The sequence below is a fragment of the Plecotus auritus genome, assembly GCF_963455305.1.
Source record: "Plecotus auritus genome assembly, chromosome: 6".
In the NCBI taxonomy this organism is placed as follows: domain Eukaryota; kingdom Metazoa; phylum Chordata; class Mammalia; order Chiroptera; family Vespertilionidae; genus Plecotus; species Plecotus auritus.
The window spans coordinates 27816536-27838185 of record NC_137773.1 but is presented as its reverse complement, the minus strand read 5'-3'; the positions used below and the strand labels follow the sequence as shown (position 1 = coordinate 27838185).

Sequence of the window (21650 nt, the reverse complement as noted above, 5' to 3'; positions counted from 1 at the left end):
CTTTTTGATTCTTAACACTGTCACTGATAATAATAAAGCGGTATTTCTTAGGCACCCGAAATTTCACATCCAGCTGGGTTACAAACAACCTTAAAATACTTTGAACCAAATTAAACCATTACAAAAGGAACATTCCCTTTTAGAGAGCATTCAAAACGCAAATTATTACATTTTTTTATTAAATAATTTCTCCAAAATACTGAAAAAATAACAAAAACATTCAAAAAGCATTCAAAGAAAACAAACATCCTCATTTTGTTTGGAAATGAACTCTTGTAGGATAGAAAGGAATTAGTGTATTACTGGCAACCTATGAGATTCTGCATTATTTACATATTGCTGGTACCTCTGTGCATATTATTGCCAAACTTCTCAAGCCTCTGTGTTTATTACACTGTTGGTGAGGCTGTCTGTGAAAGTAACCCTGCTCTCGGTGCCTGTCCATGTGTGAGCACCACCTTGCTGGCTCCTGCTCATACGCTTTAGCGCAGGGGTCGGTTTGGTCAGCCAGACTCACCACTGGAATGAGAGGGTGGTCATGCTGGGAGGCAGAGGGTTACTCCCTCTGTGATCTGTGATCTGTGATCTGTGATCTGTGATCTGAGATCTGAGCGGGAGGGAGCCTCAGTGCCAGTCTCCATCTCCCTCTTCCCTGGGAGCAAACCCATTTGGTGTTTGAGACCACTGCTGCCTGTCCTGTGTGAATGTTTGCACACACTATAAATCATATAGGTTATCCACCGACATTTCTCTGACCCCTACAAAAAATATATAACGTCGTGATAAAACAATCTCATCTAAAAATCATTCTTATTTTACACTATACAAGCTATTTTACAATCATTTTAATAAATTGCATGTAAAGCTGCAGTAGCCCTTCCCTTCCCAGGTTAGTGAATACCAATATGATATATATCTGAAACTATAACTAAATATAAAAATATATTAGAAGTTTCATATTGTTAATGTTAGATTTTCAGTTTTCTATTACACAAATAATTTGGCCACCTTGAATAGAAATGGGATTTCTTGTGGCTTAATAAGTAGGGAGTTTTGAGTTAACAGAAAGGTGGTAAGGTGCACACAGAAAGGGCTACTACAGCTTCTATTCTGTTTAAAATGATTAATTCTCAACAGTGAGGGGAAAATTCACAAGACTTGTTAAGCTCCATGGCACACAGGGATGGGCGGTGTGGTTTACACACGGGAGCCTGACTCGCAGCCTAAGTCACAGGGAGCAGCGGCCGAGCTTCCCGGCGCCACCAGGAGAGGAGACCAATGGTGACAGGTGGGAATGTGAAAATGGGTGTCTAGCCACTTCTGCCACATTAGAGATTTCATTTTTGGGGGTAAAGTGAGAGGAATTGCTTGGTCTGATTAAAATCCCTCAGCTTTGTTTCAGCTGGTTATCTGGAATCTTAACTTTTAAGAAGTTATACAAACTACAACAAAAGGTCCTGAACGACGGGAAACTCATTCTTGCCATTTAACCATTGCAGGGATAGGGCATTAGGTGCAGACAGAGCCTCTTGGTAGTTTTTAAAAAATTAGTCTTTTGCAACCATCATCTACAGTTTACCCTGCAGGTTTGGACCAGGTAGGTGCTCGATACCAGTTAGGGTGGTTAATTTGCACAACCTCAATAATCCTCCACTGAAGCGCATATATATATATATATATATATATATATATATATATATATATATATATACACACATATACACACACACACAAAATGTGAGCTTTTTTTGACAAGAATACTGGAGATTTGAGTCGATTTTTGTGATCTTCTGATAGCTAAGTGCCATCAGGTTAGAAGCACCAACCCATTTTCACACAGAAGATTAATGTTTAGAGTTTATTTAGGAAAGCTATGAACTAGTTGCCCATCATCCTAAACAGCTGTACAATAACTCGAATAAAAAATTATGTAAGAAAAAATGAGCAAGCGTAGTTCACTGAATATAAAGGAAATTGTTAAAACCAGACAGCAATAGCTATAAAAGGCACAGCTTCCCTTTTCTGATATACACTTGTAAACTTTTTTTTCAGGTTTCCATGCATAAATCAAAAAATTTTATCCTAACTATACAGGGCAAATACACCAACAAAAAGCCTAGAAGATTTTGTCCAGCCTACTGCGATAAGTATGAGCAGGAAGTTCATTGAGCAGACTTTGGGCACTGGTGGTTAGAGTGCCATCCTTCTCTGACAAGGAGATGACCCCACCTCATTGTTTCTCATTTCCGGGATCCACCAACTATCACTTCCTACTGTTCCCATCACTGAAAAGCGAGGGCTCAACTGCTTCTGTCGCCAAGTCTTGGCCCTCTATAAACCACATGTAGTGCGTGTTTAAAACAAGACAAAAACACCAGACATAAACAAAAAATAAAAATAAAACAACATAACCGCTATAGGATAAATGATAGTTTGTACAATAAAAGCTATAAAGTCAACTTCCTTTAAGGCAACCTTTCTGATTAAGGCAGTCACTTTTGATGAAACAGAAGTTTTTTGATATTTCCACTTGAATATTTTGGTAACTGATTGGTGATGATTTCAGCTAACATCTCTGGGAATTCAATACTCATGGTCTTATCCAAAAATGTTTGGAAGCAATAGTGAAGGAGATTTTCAACTACCTACAAGAGAAGATATGGTAATGATTAGCCTTAAAATCCTATCAGTGGGAACATCTCATGCTTGTTGGCCTCTCTCTCTCTCTCTCTTTTTTTTAATATCTGTCTTAGATAGAATATACCCAATCTCTGCTGGAATTCCCCAAGTAAAAAAAGTTTAGTTAAATGAGCACTCAGATACCAAAGACTTCTTAAATCCCTTAAACTGGATGTAGAATTATATGGAATTAAGCGATTCATGATGAACTGCAGTACTATAACACAGGAAAGACATATTCTAATTTAATGGATTAATCATGCAAAGCCAGGAATTCTATATTTAAAAAAAATAGTGCTGTTGAATACTGTACTGGCATCAGGACGCTACAGGCACATGACCAGGTGAAATGAAATTCCATAATTGGCCTCAGGAAAACTGTGGGCCGAACTGAAGTCACAGCCTGAACTCAAACCATCATCAGTATCCACAAATGGAAAATAAATCGGTGTATAATTACATAGACTAATTAGAACACAACTTCATATCCCAGAAAGTTTTTGACACTTGGCTTTGTGATTGACACTTACGTCATGCATGGAGTCCAAGAGTTTTGTCAGTTGGTAGAACCGCTGCCAGTTCTGACTGGAGTTCCCTTCCCTCTTGACAATGGCTTTCCCCAGCTCTTTGATGTAGGTCATTCTAATCTCATCAAACAGCTCTTGGCTCTTCAAACCTTCCTTAGGAACTAAAAGATTAAGATGTAGTCAATTCAGTAACCTTCTTGTGATAACTTTTCGTATAAGCAAGTAGGGCATTTATTATTAATAGCATACCTCATGACTTAACATTGTCTATATGCTTTTAATGCACTCAATTAAAACATAAGCATTTCAAAGGATCGTGAAACGACAGCCAAGAGAATAGGGGCCAATGGGAAACTGAAGGCCTTAACTTTAGGTAAATCGTGCTGATACCTTCCTCTCTAGTTCACAAAGCTGGCTTGAAGACCAAATAAATAATACAGTGCCTGCCACTCTGCCCTTCAGTTTAGTTAGACATAATGAAAACGTCAACAACAGTGTTTATCCCACCAGTTACATCCTGGAATATATGTGACATCACCAGTCACTTAGACCCTTAAAATCATGCAATGCATTTTGTCAATTAATGCATTAACACTGAGTTCATATGATTCCAATCTAAAGAGAAATCTGATTTTTTATGTAATATACACACACACACACACACACTCACACACACTGAGTGGCCAGATTATTATGACCTCTGAACATATTATAATCTGGCCACTCAGTGTATTTGTATCTCAAATGGGTACCAAAAGTATTCTAGACTTTTGTTGGTGATCAACCACCTATCTGCCCTGAGCGTTCTATCAGCCAATGCAAAGGAGAAAACTGATCAGGTGCACGATTTATAATATCTTTGATATCAAATAAATGAGGTACTCAAGGGAAGTACACTGAGTGGCCAGATTATTATGTGTTCAGAGATCATAATCTGGCCACTCGGCGGAGGAGGGGGTTGGGGGTGGTGGTGGTGGTGGTGGTGGTGTGTGTGCGCGCGCGCGCGCACACACAAACACACACACACACACACACACACACACCTACCTACCTACCTACCTACCTACCTCCTGGGAAGGAAATACTTGCTTTCCCTTATGTACTCAGAAATATAGAAAATACCTCATGAATTGTGGATCATAAAATGGGTGTGAAATAAATTTTTTAATATTATTCTTCAAAAACTGATACTAGTGGACAGTTAACCATGGTTTCACTTAATCTTATAGCAATTGTGACTTTTGTAGAGTGCGAAGTTTCTCAGTGTATTCCTAAGAACTTTGATTCTGTGTTAATGGCTAAGGAAAAGAGGATCTGATGGTCCAAATTTAAGCAAAGCTAAATGTTTAATCCAAATTGAGGCAGATTTCTGAGTTTCAAACTTCTCAGAGATAATTACACAGTCTCCAGAGAGGAGAAACAGCTGTTTCCCAAACTTCACTTCACCTGCTGACACCTTAGGAAATGCTGGCAGAGAGGAAGAGCCATGGGTTTAGGAGCAAGAAGTCTTAATTCTTACTTGCCCTGTGGACTTGTTTCCTACTCTTTCTCACTAAATTAAAAAAATTTTTAAATTTAGATATTAATGATGTAAGACATGTAAGTCAGGTATACAACATGATTCATATTGTACATACTGTACAATGACCCCCATAGTCTAGTTAGCATCCAGCACCATGCATTGTTACAAAACTTTTCTTCTTGTGTTGATTATTTTTAAGATTAACTGTCTTAGCAACTTTCAAATATACAGTACACTATTATTAACTTATAGTCACCATGCTGTATGTACATTGTATCCCCATGCCTTATATTTTATAGCTGGAAATTTGTACTTTTTAACCCACTTCACCCATTTTTCCCAACCTAAGTCTCTGGCATCCACCAGTTTGCTCTCTATACAAGAGCTTGTTCTTATTCATTTTTAGATTCTACATATAAGTGAGATAATCTGATATGTCTTTCTTTGACTTATTTCTCTTAGTCCAATGCCTCCATGGTCCATTCATGTTGTCACAAATGGCAAGATTTCATTCGTTTTATGGCTGAATAATATTCCACTGAATATAAATATCTCACATTTTATCCATATATCCATTGATGGACACTTATCTTGCTTCCATATCTTGGCTACTGTAAAATGATTTGGCAGTGAACATAGAGGTACATATATCTTTTCAAGTTAGTTTTTTGTTTGTTTGTTTTCTTTGGATAAATACCCATAAGTGGAATTATTGAATCATATGGTAGGTTTATTTTTAATTTGTTGAGGAACTCCCATATTATTTTCCATAGTGGTTGCAACAATTTATATTCCCAACAACAGTACAGGAGGGTTCCCTTTATTCCACATCCTCTTCAACACTTGCTACTGTCTTTTTTATGACAGTCACTCTAACAGGTGTAAGGTGATATCTCATTGGTGTTTTGATTTGCATTTCCCTGATGATTAATTATATTGAGCACCTTTTCATGTACTTGGTCATCTGTATGTCTTCTTTGGAAAAATGTCTATTCAGATCCAATGCCTATTTTTTTAATTTGTTTTTTGGCCATTGAGTTGTATGAGTTCTTGATATAGTTTAGATATTAACCCCTTATCAGATATATGACTTGCAAATATCTCCCATTTGGCACATTGCCTTTATCTGGGTGGATGGTTTCCTTTGCTGTGCAGAAGCTGTTCAGTTTGATGTAGTTCTACTTGTTTATTTTTGCTTTTGGTGTCAGACCCAAAAAATCATCACTAATATTGATGTCAAGGAGCTTACCACCTATGTTGTCTTTTAGGAGTTTTATCATTTCAGGTCTTACATTCAAGTCTTTGATTGATTTTAAGTTAATAATTGTGTGTAGTGTAATATAGTGGTCCAGTTTCATTCTTTTGTATGTGGCTGTTCAGTTTTCCTAACACCATTTATTGAAGAGATGGTCCTTTCCCCATTGTATAGTCTTGGCTCCTTTGTCATAAATTAACATTTTGAGAATATTAACTCTTCCAATGCAGGAACACAAAATATCCTTCCACTTGCCTCCTCTTCAATTTGTTTCATCAATGCCTTACAGTCTTCAGGGTGTAGGTATCTTTCCTTGTTGGTTAAGATTATTCCTAGGTATCTTATTCTTTTTGATGAAATTGTAAACGGAATTATTTTCTGATTTTCACTTTTTTAAAATAAATCTTTATTCAGATTATTACAATTATTTCTCCTTTTTCTCCCCATATCTCCCCTCCACCCATTTCCCACCCCACCTTCTGCCCTTACCTCCCCCCCACTGTCCTCATCCATAGGTGTATGATTTTTGTCCAGTCTCTTCATGAACCCCCCATTCCCCTTTCCCCCTGAGAATTATCAGTCCACTCCCTTTCTATGCCCCTGATTCTATTATATTCACCAGATTATTCTGTCCCTCAGGTTTTTAATTCACTTGATTTTTAGGTTCACTTGTTGATAGATATGCATTTGTTGTTCATAATTTTTATCTTTACTTTTTTCTTCTTCCTCTTCTTTAAGAATACCTTTCAGCATTTCATATAATACTGGTTTGGTGGTGATGAACTCCTTTAGCTTTTTCTTGTCTGTGAAACTCTTTATCTGCCCTTCAATTCTGAATGATAGCTTTGCTGGGTAAAGTAGTCTTGGTTGTAGGTTCTTGCTATTCATCACATTGAAAATTTCTTGCCACTCCCATCTGGCCTGCATAGTTTCTGTTGAAAAGTCAGCTGACAGTCGTATGGGTGCTCCCTTGTAGGTAACTGTTTTTCTCTTGCTGCTTTTAATATTCTCTCTTTGTCTTTTGCTCTTGGCATTTTAATTATGATGTGTCTTGGTGTGGTCCTCTTTGGATTCCTTTTATTTGGAGTTCTGTGGGCTTCCTGGACTTGTAAGTCTATTTCTTTCACCAGGTGTGGGAAGTTTTCTGTCATTATTTCTTCAAATAGGTTTTCAGTATCTTGCTCTCTCTCTTCTTCTGGCACCCCCATAATTCTGATCTTGGTACGCTTGAAGTTGTCCCAGAGTCTTCTTACATTATCTTCAACTTTTTGGATTTTTTTTTTTGCTTTTTGCTTTTTCGGTTGAGTGTTTTTTGCTTCTTTGTAATTCAATTCTTTGACTTGATTTTTGTGTTCCTCTTGTCTGTTTTTGGGTCTCTGTATAATATTTTTTTTTATTGATTTTTTTTTACAGAGAGGAAGGGAGAGGGATAGAGAGTTAGAAACATTGATCAGCTGCCTCCTGTACACCCCCAACTGGGGATATGCCCGCAACCAAGGTACATGCCCTTGACTGGAATCGAACCTGGGACCCTTCAGTCCACAGGCCGATGCTCAATCCACTGAGCCAAACCCATTAGGGCTGTATAATATTTTTTATTTCAGTCAGTGTATGTTTAATTTCTAGTTGGTCCTTTTTCATATCTTCGAGGGTCTCGTTATATTTATCGGCCTTTTCTAGGATATTCTTAAAAAGCCTTATAACCGTGGTTTTGAATTCTATATCCAGTCGTTTGTTTTCCTCCATTTCTTTCGTTTGTGATCTGATTCTTTGACGCCGCATTTTCACTGCTTCCCTGAGTTGGTAAGGTAGATTTGTGTGCTAGGTTTCCAATATGGCCCAGTGGGTCGGCCTCCCCAGTTAACCTGAGGTGGACACTCTTGGTGCACCCCTTTGTGGACTGTGTGTACAGCCTTGTTGTAATTAAGTCTTGATTGTTGTTGGTATCACTGGGAAGAATTGACCTCCAGGCCAGTTGGCTGTAAGGATCAGCTGTGTCTATGCTGGGAAAAGTTCGGTGCTGGAGACAGCCTTATTGGATTAGACTTGCCAAATTGCAATAGCCTCTGTGCTCAGCTTGGATGGCGTGGAGCCTCAGTCTTGGCTTCCCGTCAGCCTTGCCCTTGCGCGCACGTGCGTGCCTTCAGACCTCTGCCTTCCCGACTCCCGAGTCTCTGCCCGAGAGTCCAGACTCCCCCCACAAGAGCGTGGGTCCCCAGGGGCTCACCTGGAACTGGGGTTCACTGCAGTCAGAACTGGGGCTCAGTGCAGTCAGGAGCCTCTGACTCCCTTCCACTAGGGAAAGCCTGTGGCAACCTCCGCAGCCTTTGTGCGCACTGGCGTGTGTGCACTTTCAGTCCTCCTCCTTCCCCGGCTCCTGAGTCTCCGCCTGAGAGTCCAGACTCCCCCCACAAGAGCGTGGGTCCCCAGGGGCTCACCTGGAACTGGGGTTCACTGCAGTCAGAACTGGGGCTCAGTGCATTCAGGAGCCTCTGACTCCCTTCCACTAGGGAAAGCCTGTGGCTACCTCCGCAGCCTTTGTGCGCACTGGCGCGCGTGCACTTTCAGTCCTCCGCCTTCCCCGGCTCCCGAGTCTCCACCCGAGAGTCCAGACTCCCCCTGTAAGAGCGTGGGTCCCCAGGGGCTTGCCCGGAACTGGGGTTCAGTGCAGTCAGAACTGGGGTTCAGTGCGTTCGGGGGCTTCCTTCCCCCTTCCGCCAGAGAAAATCAGCCAGGCTCTCAGCCGCCCTTCCTCTCTGCGCGCACAAAGCCCCTTTGCCGTACCTCCAATTCTCTGTGAGTTTTTCTCTTTCCTTCTAGTTGTAGAATTTTCACTCAGCCAGCTTTCCTGTGGTTCTGGATGGTGTCCGTTCTGTCTTTTAGTTGTAGTTTTGAAATTGTTGTGCGAGGCAGCAGTTTAGGTGCTTACCTATGCCGCCATCTTGGTTTCCCCTGATTTTCACTTTCTACTAGTTTGTTATTACTCTATAGAAATGCACCAGATTTTTGCATTTTTTATTTTGTATCCTGCTACTTACTGAATTTTTTTCAGTTCCAACAGTTTTTTGGTGGAGCCTTTAAGGTTTTCTATATATAATATTATGTCATCTGCAAATAGAGTTTTACTTCCTCTTTATCTATTTGGATGCCATTTCCTTTTCTTGTCTTAATGTTCTGGTAGAACTTCCAATACTATGTTGAGTAAAAGTGGCAAGGGTGGTCATCCTTGCCCTGTTCCTGATCTTAGAGGAAAAGCTCAGTGTTTTACCACTGAGTATGATGCTAGCTGAGGAGTTGTCATATATGGCCTTTAATTGTTGAAGTATGTTCCCTCTGTTCCCACTTTCTTGAGAGTTTTTAGTCACAAACAGATGTTGAGTTTTGTCAAATGCTTTTTCTGCATCTTTTGAGAATACCATAAGATTTTTGTCCTTTATTTGTTAATGTGGAGTTTCATTCTCACAGGATTTTGATTAGGATTAGACCAAAGAACAAATGTTTTGATTCCATAAAGCAATACTTGGCACTTTTAAGATGTCCATATTAATGCAAAAATAAAGGCCACTTAATCAGGAGTGGCAAGAGCCTACCCTTAGTGATATGTTAATGTAATACATTACTTTTATTACAGGTAATCTAATTATTGTTAATTTTTAAAATAGTGATTGCTTATTTATGTTTCTTTCCTGCTGGTTACCTGAATTATAAAAGTAACTATGGGAAAATCCCTATTTGATATTTACATTTAAAAGAATTTCATCCATCCCAAATTAACCTTGTAGTTTCAAGAATTTTTGCCTTATGTTGTTAGAGGCCATATACTTACAGATATTTTCCTGGTGAATGGAATGCTTTATGTAATGAGTATCTTTAAATATAGAACTTTTTTTTTCTTGCTGTAAAGTCTATTTTGATAGTAATGCAGCTTGCTTCACCTTTCTTTTGGTTAAAGCAGTGGTCAGCAAACTATGGCTCACGGCCCAATCTCCACCTGCAGCCTGTGTTTGTAAATAATGTTTTGTTGGCAGTCAGCCAGGCCTGTGTTCCTGCGACAGGGGGCAGAGTGTGTATATACCAGAGACTATATGCAAAGCTGAAAACATTTACCATCTGGTCCTTTACAAAAAAGTTTGCCATTACTGGGTTATACCATGCATAGTATATCCTCTTAAGCTGTTAAATATCTTTATTTAGATATACCTCTTGTGAAATTACTGATACATTTGAATTTATTTGTGCCATCTGTTGCTTCCTCTTATGCTTTTCCTTGCTCCTCTCATTTCTTTCATTCTTTTGGATTGTTTTTTTCTTACCATGTTATCCTTTCTCCCCTAATGCTTTGGTATGTTATATACACTTTGTATTTCTAATTGTCATACTTAAAATTTAAACACCCAGTCTTAATTTACCAAATTCTCATTTTTGCTTATATGTAATTAATGTGTACTTTAGTTCTATTTTTAACCCCCCCCAAGACATTATTACTGTTATTTTATTCAGTAAAGTTTAGTTTAAATCTATTTACATATTTACCACTTTTTCTTCTTTTACCACTTTTTTTTAACGTTCTTAAAAATGTCATTACTTCCCTTTTGCCTAAGTACATTTTGTAATATTATATACAAAGTTTAGTGGCAAACTTTGTTTGAGCCTCCGTTAACAAAAAAATAAAAAAATAAAGAATAGACTATTGGTTGAAAAGCAATTGTCTGATATAGCTGGGTCACTGTCTGCCATGTTTGTAGCTATTATCTGCTCTTGGCACTTGTTCTTCGTTTCCTTTTTAGTCTTCCCCTCTTTTTTTGCTGTTTCTAGTTTTCATTGAGCATTTCATATGCCATGTTTTCTCTCCTTTCAGTATATCAATTATTACTTCTTCTCAAAGTTTTTTTTTCTTAGAGGGGATAAGCCGTGTTTTCTCTCCTTTCAGTATATCAATTACTACTTCTTCTCAAAGTTTTTTTTTCTTTAGAGGGGATAAATGGTGATTAAAAATAAATAAAATTGTTGTTAGTGGTTGCCCTAGAGCAGTGGTCGGCAAACTGTAGCTCGTGAGCCACATGCGGCTCGCGAGCCGCGGTTTGCCGCTCTGTTGACTAATGAGTTTGCTGACCACTGGCCTAGAGTTTGCATTGACAACTACAGTTGATCCTTAAACAATGTGGGAATTAGGGGTACAGATCCCCTTGCAGTTGAAAATCCAGGTATAATTTCTGACTCTACAGGTGGCTCTTCCTATCTGTGGATTCAACCAACTGCAGTTGGGAATGTGAAAATACTGTTTTCGATCTGCATTTGGTGGAATCCAAGGATGCAAAGCCCATGGATACAACGGGCAGACTCTACTTATTGAAAAAAAAAAAGCTGTGAATAAATGGAGCAGAGCAGTTCAAACCCATGTTGTTGTAGTACAATTGCAGTCTACATTAAAACAGAGTATTCCTAGCCCTGACCGGTTTGGCTCAGTGGATAGAGCATCGGCCTGCGGACTGAAGGGTCCCAGGTTCGATTCCGGTCGGGGGCATGTGCCTTGGTTGTGGACACATCCCCTGTAGGAGGTGTGCAGGAGGCAGCTGATCGATGTTTCTCTCTCATCGATGTTTCTAACTCTCTATCCTTCTCCCTTCCTCTCTGTAAAAAATCAATAAAATATATTTAAAAAAAAAAAAAAAAAAAAAAAAAAAAAAAAAAAAAAACAGAGTATTCCTAATTTCTCCCTCCCATCCCTATTAACATTGCTGTCACTCATTCAACTTATCCATATGTTGTGCTCAAACAATATACATTGTTATTAATACTTTAAACAGTTGTGAGATTAATTATGAAGAAAAATACAATTTTATCTTCATCTATTCCTAATACTCTTCCTTTCTATGTGTAGATCCATGTTTCTGACCTACATCATTTTCCTTTCCTCTAAAGAACTTCCCTTCACATTTTATGAAAGGCAGATCTAGTAACTGATTCTCTCAAGTTTTGTTTGAGAAGATCTTTATTTTGCTCTCACTTTTAAAGGGAATTTTCACTGAATACAGAATTATAAATTGGTGATTTTTTCCCTTTCAACACTAAATATGTGATTCCACTCTTGCTACCTGGTTTCTACTGATGAAAATTCAGCAGAATGTATTTCTTGTCCTTGTTCCACCAAAGGTAAGCTTTTCTTTTCCCCAATCTGGCTACTTTCAAGATTTCCTCCATATTTTTTTGTTTTCTGCAGTTTGAATAGAATAGGCCTAGATGTAGATTTTTTGGTATTTATCTTTCTTGGCACTTTCTGAGCTTCCTAGATTGATGTTTTGGTTCCTGTCATGAATTTTGGAAAACTATTAGCCATTATTACTTAAAATATTTCTTCTGTTCCTTTCCTTCTTTTACTTGATATTCCCATTACTTGTATAGTACACCTTTTGTTGTAACTTTCCCCACTGTCCTTAAATATTCTGTTCTATGTTTTTTCATTCTTTTTTTTCTCTTTGCACTTGAATTTTGTAAATTTCTATTGAGTGTCTTCAAGCTCAGTGATTCTTTCCTTGGTGTATCTAATCTTCTGATGAGCCCATCCACAGAATTCTTCATTTCCATATTATAGTATTTTTAATTTCTAGCATTTCCTTTTGATTCTTTCTTAAATTTCCACCTCACTGCTTACAATATCCATGTGTTTTTACATGTTGTTTACTTTTTCCATTAGTCTTTAACATATTAATCATAGGTATTTCAAATTCCCTATCTGATAATTACAACATGTGTGCTATGTTTTATTCTGATGTTTCTTCTTACCTTGAAATTTTTTGCAAAAAGCTAGAAATTATGTGAGGTTTTATGTTAATCTGGCTAGGGACTAGGCTGTGTTAAATGTTTGGTGTGGGTGTTAAGAGGTTCCAGTTTCCTTGTTTTTATTCCCCCGTCTTTCGCCCCCTATTGTCTTTCTTTCTTAAATATCTGTATCCTGCAGCTCTCTCCATTGTAATTCAGTTCTTCCCACTGGAACCCTGATCATATGGTGGTATGTTTACTACTTTTATGATTAAATCTTCTTAGTAGCCTTGGTCCCTGGGCTGTGTCCTTCAGAAATGTTTCTGGACCTTTTCCCCCTTCTCTTAGATGACATAGAAAGGTAGAGGGGGCTGGAATTATCTACTTCCCCAGGTCAGATAAAGCTTTGTTACAGCAGTTTCCCTTAGCACGCAGAAACATGAGGGGATCTTTCTCAGGTCTTCACTATGGGAACCTGGGGTGGCTTTAGGAGGTAAAACCCAAGAAAGTATGGGGAGACAAGCCCCCTGCCAATACTGGGTCCCAAGAGTTCGTAACTCTCAGGCTATTCCTCACTGGGTCTACAGATTTTATCAAAATTACCGAAGTGTTGCTACCAGTTACTGGCTCCAGTAGCTTCTCTCCCAGTAAGCTCATTCTGGCTGTGCTTCTCTACATTTGCCTTCTCTACAGATTTTGAGGTGGTGGCTTGCCTTGTAATCTCAATTCTCTGATGGATCTAAGAAAAGTCACTGATTTTCAGTTTGATCAGCTTTTCCTTATTGTGAGGATAACTTCGAAGCTGTTTACTTGTCAGAGCTAAAACTGAAGTCCACCTTCATTTAGCATTTTAGAAACATCATTCCATTTTCTTCAATTGCTATTCGGTTAAATTCCTTGTCCTTTGAGGATATTTTTTCTCTCCTGTTCAGTGATTTTCTTATTAACTTTGCTGTTCAGACAGCTGGATTTTATTAATATACTATGTGGAATTCATTGCACTGCCTGGATATAGGGTTTGGTGTCTTTTTAAAATTCTCGAAACTTTTTAGCCATTATCTCTCTTTGTATAATTCCTTTTCTCTTTCACCTTTCATTTTGGATTTCTGATGATTATGTTAAACCAGAACTTTCTTCAGCTGGTGTACTGTGAATGGGGTTATCAATGTGTTAAGATAATGATTTGCTATGCTGGTTGCAAGTGACCTCATTCATTTATCTCAGTGTGCTATGCTGTACAGATGCTGTTTTTATGTTATGACATGAAAATTTCAAGCTACAAGGCATTGTTTTAGAGCTCTTCCCTTAATCACTGTTTGCTCAAATAACACCAAGCTCACATCTTTAACAAGTGTACTGCCATTGGTAACCTGAAAGGAGTCTCTAGCGATGATCTTTACCTTTAGGTTTTTTAAGGGGTTGTGGAAATTTTTCTAGCCTTGATTATTAATAACACTCTTTAAATCTAAGAACATAAAACAGTCTTTTGTAGAACAAAGAATTACAGCAGCTTAGTCATGTGCAACATCCATAGCTTCAAGTTATTTGACAACTTTGAAACCAGTTACTAAAGAATACAGACTTTTAAAGGATTACAAGTTTACTTATTTGTATATGAAAAAGTTATTCATCCATTAACTCAGTATTTTATAAACATTAACTTGATATATAATTTTTACTGTAATGGTCTAAAGTTTATAATAACAACTGGTTTACACACTTATTGAAAATGCCAAAAATGACACAGTTTTACTAATATAGACAAGATACTTTGTATTTTTCAAAAGCTATCTAGTTTTAACTCGCTAGGTGAAATTAGCCTCACTAAAGTTTATATATAGTAACTTTATCTAAACTTTCAAGGTGGTTTTTATAAACTCTTGTTGTCATTTTCTAGATAGAATACCTCTGCCCAACAGTCCCGCTCGGATGCTGCATTAACCAGTCCTTTAATAGTAATGACGCACACCTTGTGTAGGATGAATCTTTTTCCCATAATGTCTTATACATGGTAGTACTCATTATATAAGTAAAATTTTTGACAAAGTTACAATGTAGTAGTAAAACCAAAATCATTCCAGTTGGTTTTCTTTTCCCATGCCTCCTACAGAGGTGTTATCCGAAGGTCACAGGAAGGAGGAAGTCTACACATTACAGACCAACAGATACCCCTGTGCAACTCATACACCTCTATTTCTCCATGATATCTGTGTCTTATTAATTTTGGTATATGTTATTGGCTGTGCCTTTCTAAAAGTTTACATTTATGAAAACCTATCTGACTAGCAGGGAATAGTAGACATATTTGATATAAGTATTAGTGCTGTGTATACAAATAAACCTTTATTTCTATATTTCATGCTTCATATAGACGTGAACAATGTTTTACAAACCTGATGAGAGAAGCAGTAAGGTTTTCATACAGAGATATTCTTCATAAGATACCTGAAGTCTTTGTAACTCAGAGGAAACAAATAGCATATGTTTACATTGGTCATACATGCAGGGTAGAGACATCCTGTGCCTGTGAAAGACAAACGTCAGTGTTTGAATTAGAACTAAATAGTGCTTGTTCCATGAAGGAAAACCTAACTATTACAATTAATGCTAATTCCCTATATATCAGAAGTTTCCTTAAACTTGTTCCTGGGTCTAAAACATATAAAGAGACTACCGAACAATGTAATTTTACATTGAAGAAGTTATTTTTCCATCATGCACTCCATGTATTATTTTATTTACTTAAGTGTTTAGAACTTATTACTCCTACAGGATTTATTACCACTTTCTCATTTAAATCAAGGTTTTATGGTAGCATCTGAATATCGCCAACTAGACAACACAGCTTTAGATTCTACCCATTTAAAAATCAAAAGGCATTTTTTTCTCATAGCATTCCATTCTAAAGACAACTATGAGTGATACTGTATATAGTTATGCAGAGGGTCGGAATTTGAATCTAGACTTTCTTAGACCCTATATATGCCTCTGACAGACATTATGTGACTGAATGTTCTCCTAACGAAAGGTACCAAGTCTCCTTTTCTCCAAATATCTCCTGTTTATCAACTAATGTTAATTTCCAAACTCCTTGCCACTCTGGACATGTTTAAAGTTTCACTGTTATTTTTAATATGGCATCCAGTTATGAACACAAACTCCTGACGATGCTCAACTCACAAGCAATGGCACTATTATTCTAATAATGTGGTTTAAAAATTCTATTTTTTTGAACCCTTGTCAATACTAAGTACTCAGAACTCACAAAGAAATATGCAGCTTTTTTTCATATAACCCCCCTTCATGTACTCCACTCAGACCATAGGTGTGTGTTTGAATAAAGGAGATAAGCTGGTGTGTTTGTAAAATGTATCATCTTGAGTGGGAATGATGAGTATGTGAGGAGAAGGAGAGACCAGGTCTGGAAAGACACAAACCATACTGAGTGTACTGGGTGGCAGGTGAGGAGACACCGACAGCATCTGTGCATTGCGGATATCGCGATGTGAGCACACTGTGCTTAAGGAAGAGCAAATTAGTCAAAGTGATGGTGGACAGATGGGAGGCAGAAAACTAGGTAGGAAACACCTGCAATGAGTTAAGGGGAAACGGATGTCTGAAACACTTCACAGAGAGCAGCACAGGCATAGGAGGCCAGAGAACAGCTGATTTATAAAATCTTAAAGCTTGGATGGTTCTCTCCCAATTAAAAAAAAAACACTTTTGTTCCCATATTCTTTTAAAGTAATAAACTTGGTGAGCTTTGCCTTGCGAGGAGCTAACTATTCTCTCTGGATCTGTGCTTCCCACCCCTCAGCTGGGATGCCTCACCTGTCCCTGCGGAAGGCGGGAGCAACATGAACTGTATTGTGCTTTTTCTTACTGGAATAGGGTTATGTCATTAACACACTGTACGCCATAAATGTCTGTAGACGCAAGCGGCAGACCTTCCCCACACACCATGCGCATCTATAAAAAAAAAATGTTTTCCCTAAGTGGCAGCCCTGACCAACTTTAAAATTATTTTTCGTGAGAATTTTCAGCTGAAAATATTCAAGAACACCCAAATTGTGAGTAACATATCTATTTTTATAATATTAATTGCAAATTGATTTTTTTAGTTAAATTCAAAATATCGTGGCATGTGGGGATGGTTTCCTTTTTGGACGCGTGGCAGTTAGCTGGTTAAACAATGCACCACAGGATTCCTTTTTATTTGCTATAGACTTTACAACCCAGTGATGCTCACTGTTTAAATAATATCCTGGGACAGTAACACTGCCACCTGTACATTCGCTCTGTTATACCTGCCTTGCCTTAGCATTGATAAACAACTCTTCAGGTTTTCCCAGTTCCATGATACCTAGTAGCATTGATTCGTTCCTGAAGGATCACCACATAACAGTACATCAGGAAAACATCAGCTGGTGATAATATCCTATGAACGCAGGGAAAATGACTCACAAGTGACTTACTCGTTAATAATCAAATCAGGAGCAAAACACAGCATGTTTGCATTTGATTGTCTGTATGATCTCCAGCCCAGGGCAAATGCCATGAGGAACATCCATGAATATTGCAGTAGGGTCATTTGGTCATCCAGGTGTAAGTTCCTGAATCCTAAATTAAGAGAAATAAAGGTGTGAGGAAAAGCTGTAGTTGCCAAAGAGAAGATCATCTCTATGGAAACTGCCAAAGGCCAGATATGAACTAGCCTTGTTGGGGGACCTCCAACAGACAGGGCCATGTAGCACCCAGCTGCTCAGTCTCCCTTGGTGACACGTGAAGATCAAAGCCCTCAGTGCTCTGTAATAGCATTCAATGTTCAAAACCTTGAGAGCAGCCAGTTTTTGTCACTTTTTGCCTACTTAAGTAAATATAAACTTAACTAGAGGCTCGGTGCATGAAATTTGTGCACTCGGGGGTGGGGAGGGGGGTGTCCCTCAGCCCAGCTTGTGCCCTCTCGCAGTCCGACTGATGGCTTAGGCCCAATCCCAGAAGCCAGGCTCATGGCTGGCAAGCACAGCGGCGGTGGTGGGAGCCTCTTCCACCTCCGCGGCAGCACTAAGAATGTCCAACTGATGGTTTAAGCCTGCTCCTGCACTGAGTGTCTGCTCCCTGGTGGTCAGTGCACATCATAGTGACCAGTTGTTCTGCTGTTTGGTCTATTTGCATATTACCCTTTTATTATATAGGATAGTGAAAGAGAAAGCCAAGAGTCCTGGCTGGGGACATTATTCACTCAATGAATTTAAATTAAAAACTCTCTGGATTTCTCTACTTCTTTCCTCTGACAGTCTGGGGATGAGAAAAGGTCAATCTCTTCAGTCTTCTCTATCTCTGGTTGTGTGAACAGAGCTTGTCAATTCCCCTCTAGCTGTAAAGTCAGGGAGCTTAAAATCTACTTTAGTCCATTTTGACAGTGTCACCATGTCTGGTTTTTATCAATTTTACAAATAATCATATTTTTAAAAGTGATACAATGAAGGAAAACAAACTGAAATCTAAGAAATAGTTTACATTTTTTTCTCCTACTTAAGTGTAAAAGGAATTTTGAGTAAGTCCTGTTAATTCTGTGATGTTGCATCATCCTATCTGAAAAGCAGGGAGCAGTGTAAAACTTAACTATAGACTCTCCTATAACTAGAATGAGGAACAAGACAACACCATGGGATCACGATGATTAAGGATCCAGAATGTTTTTGTTTAAGAAACAGACTCGCAGAGAACAAATCGGTAGTTGCCATAGGAAAGGAGGGGAATGGATGAAAAAGGTGAATAAGAGGTACTAACTTTCAGTTACAAAATAAGTCATGGGGATGTAATGTATAGCACAGGGAAGAGTCAATAATATCTTAACAACTTTGTACGGTTACTAGACATATCATAGTAATTATATCATCAAGTATAAAAATGTAGAATCACTATATGTTGTACACCTGAAACTCATACAATCTTTAATAATAAAAGCATAATATGCTAATTAGACCGGACGTCCTTCAGGGCGAAGCTGGGGCTGCGAGGGAAGCCTGTGCTGGTAGCCGGGGAAAGGAAGGCCTACTCATGCACAATTTTCGTGCATCGGCCTCTAGTATTGTATAACAGCAACTATAATCTTTTTAAAAAGGAAAATACAAAACATGTGTCTTAGCTGTGTCACCGTTTGCACCTTACCTGGTATTGCCTTTGCCCATTTCACTGCTGCGATCACCTGTCGCCCACCTAACATGTTGAGTGTGGTCATGATCCGCCAAGTGGAGTCTGGGGAAGAGCAATCATATCCTGCATACAGCACCTCTGGCTCGATGACCTCCAGCAGTGACACCAGGGTAGGGGTGAGTTGTGGTAATGTTGCAGGAACTATTGTCTTGCTGGCAGAATTTTCAGAAGTTTCCTGTGAGACCCCTGTAGTGGTCTGCTGAATTCCTTTTATCTTTTTCTTTGTTTTTCGAGCTATGGGTATTAAAAAAAACACACAGAGAAATAAGCTGTGATGGGAGGTGGCAAAGTTTATTGAAGAGGTATTTTAATTTCTCAAACTATTTAGATATGGAAGAGTAGAAATGGTGTGGGTTTTTTTTTTTTTTTTAGCAATTATGATAGTGACATAGAAAAAGAAAAGACCAAGAGAAATCCATTTGTATATTAATATCTGCTACAAATAAGTTACTTCTTTATTATAGTTATATTTTATACAAAATTAAATGTCTTATAATACTATATTAAAGCAGTCTAAATAAATCACCTTCATATAGATTCTTTCATAAATTAATTTCTGCCTCACTTCCACTTTAAAGTCAAAATTTTCATTGGTTAAAGGCAAATTTCTTTTATTATCAATTGAAAGAAAGAATCTAAGCTTGTAATACCAAACTAGAAACTCTGGCTTAAGGTTACTCTAAATTATGATAATATATATAGTGAAGAGAGCTATACTGTTTACAGCCATGCACAAATTCCCCTTATCATGAGAAGATGACATGGCAGATCACACACTGAAGACAGTAGTAGTTCTAAGAGCAGAAAAATCCACTTTTTTATTTTTAAAAAACCCCTGTAATAATGGATACTATTTAGGACTAAAAAGATGAGGAAGATGAAGAGAAAAACTTTACATTTCTTCACATAAATTACCAGTAGGTAATTTTCATTTTATAAGAGATTTCTATTGATGATTATAAACCCAAAGCATCTATTTTCATATTGTATGTAAAGTAACTAAAGCTCTCTTTTAATTTTGACTTAGTTTGGAACAGTGTAATCAAATTACAGCATGGATTCTGTAGACTTCTGATTAAATGAAGTCTTACTCTTTGTTTTTTAGTGACAAATAAGAATTACATTATTATTTTTTAGCATGTGTGCTGCTGAAGTGAGCACAGAATTATAATATTCTTGAAGAGAAAGTATACAGAGCTCCAGGGAGGGGTAAGGACTGACATTTATATGAATAGGGAAATGTACCTGTCTCAGTTATCAGAGATGCAAACGCATTTTGCTAAGGGAAAAGTGCTAATCACCTTTAAAAATAAAAGAGTTTGTTGAAGATAGATTTTGTGGCAGGAACTATTATTCCAATGTCTGGTGTTAGGGAAAATAATCCTGTCACTTCCATTGAGTAGAATAGTCCCACTTCTTACTTGCTCTGTGCTGAGTGTGGCACTGAGAACTTTAAGAATTTTTAGTCAACATTTCAAAACAGGATCATGCCAACTTTAATTTATTTTGCCACACTATACTGGAGAACACAGTATGGTGTAGCGGTAAAGAGCACAAATCTGAAACCACCGTGGTTGAATTTCAGGTATTGGTGCAAATTATTTTCTGGGCCTTAGTTTCCTCTTCTATAAAATGAGGAACATATTCGCACATACCTTGTAGGGTGGTTGAGAATTAAGTCTGGTAACATGTGTAAAATGCTTAGAACAGTTCTTGGCACACATTGCATGTAGTATAAGAACTGTCAGTACCTCATCTGGCCTTAAAATATTTGAATTCAGACAGAGCAACTCTACAGAGGAGTGATAAAGTTTTAAAAAGGATATAAGGACATAAGTACCTCTAAACAATCAACAGTATCTCAGTGAAGCCCAGATCTCAAAACCCTTGCATGTACTTGGTTGACAAAGTGAGAGAACATGCACGGCCCAAATCAACCTACTGAAATCGGACTGTACCACCCTCGGTTTTAACTAACTTTAAATTGCCGAGGCTGTGTGCTCCTACACTCCACATTAGAACAAAGAGAAAAGGATATGACAAGCTGGGAATTTAAAATTTAAAAACCTTCTGTGACTCAGCACCTAATTAGTTTAATTTCTTACTATTCACCTACAGTCCTAAATCCAAGAGCACATCCAATGGTGGGGTACTGACCAGAGCAAGAAAGGGCACTAGGATGTTTCCACAGAACTTAGCAAGGAGTTTTTAATGTAATACATTAAGAAATTACTATTTTAAAGCAATTTAGTTAATAAGATTTTTACTGTATATGAAGTTTCTGACTCCTTGTAGCATATGGTAGATTAATGTTCAATATGTGATCTCTACAGAAACTCTTGAGTCCCAGATAGCTCCACTTCTTTGTTAATAAAAGTAGAGACATCTTAGTTTAAAAGTTAGCTTTAAAATATTAGGTATGAAATCTAATAATTTCATAAGCCTCCTTGCCTTTAAATTCTACTTGACACTAAAAATAAAGCTGTATTTTGGAATGATTACAATACATCTTAAAATGAAGTATAAAACATTTGGGGTCACCATTAAAAACCTTTTTCTGTTTTCAAATGCTAGGCACTTCAGACAAGGAAGAAGGCTGCCTTAAAATAATACCTTGAGAATTCTTTGGTAGGGGCAAAAGTACTAAGTTACTTTTATGCAGAGAATTGGGCTCTGAGTGAGCCAGTGG

General features: G+C 37.9%; 1 protein-coding gene across 4 annotated transcripts in view; it reads right to left on the bottom strand.

The window, feature by feature from the left end:
• Nucleotides 1-1840: 1840 nt before the first annotated feature.
• The window catches only part of NR3C1 (nuclear receptor subfamily 3 group C member 1), a 107094-nt gene continuing 87284 nt past the window's right edge, over nucleotides 1841-21650 (bottom strand). For all 4 annotated transcript variants that reach the window (XM_080672264.1, XM_080672266.1, XM_080672265.1 and 1 more), the window contains exons 5-9: nucleotides 18917-19195; nucleotides 17218-17362; nucleotides 15136-15266; nucleotides 3210-3367; nucleotides 1841-2645 (exon numbers count right to left, since the gene is read on the bottom strand). In XM_080672264.1, coding sequence (XP_080528390.1) covers nucleotides 2493-2645; nucleotides 3210-3367; nucleotides 15136-15266; nucleotides 17218-17362; nucleotides 18917-19195 — 866 coding nt within the window. In that variant the 3' untranslated portion in view covers nucleotides 1841-2492. The remainder of the gene's footprint in view (nucleotides 2646-3209; nucleotides 3368-15135; nucleotides 15267-17217; nucleotides 17363-18916; nucleotides 19196-21650) is intronic.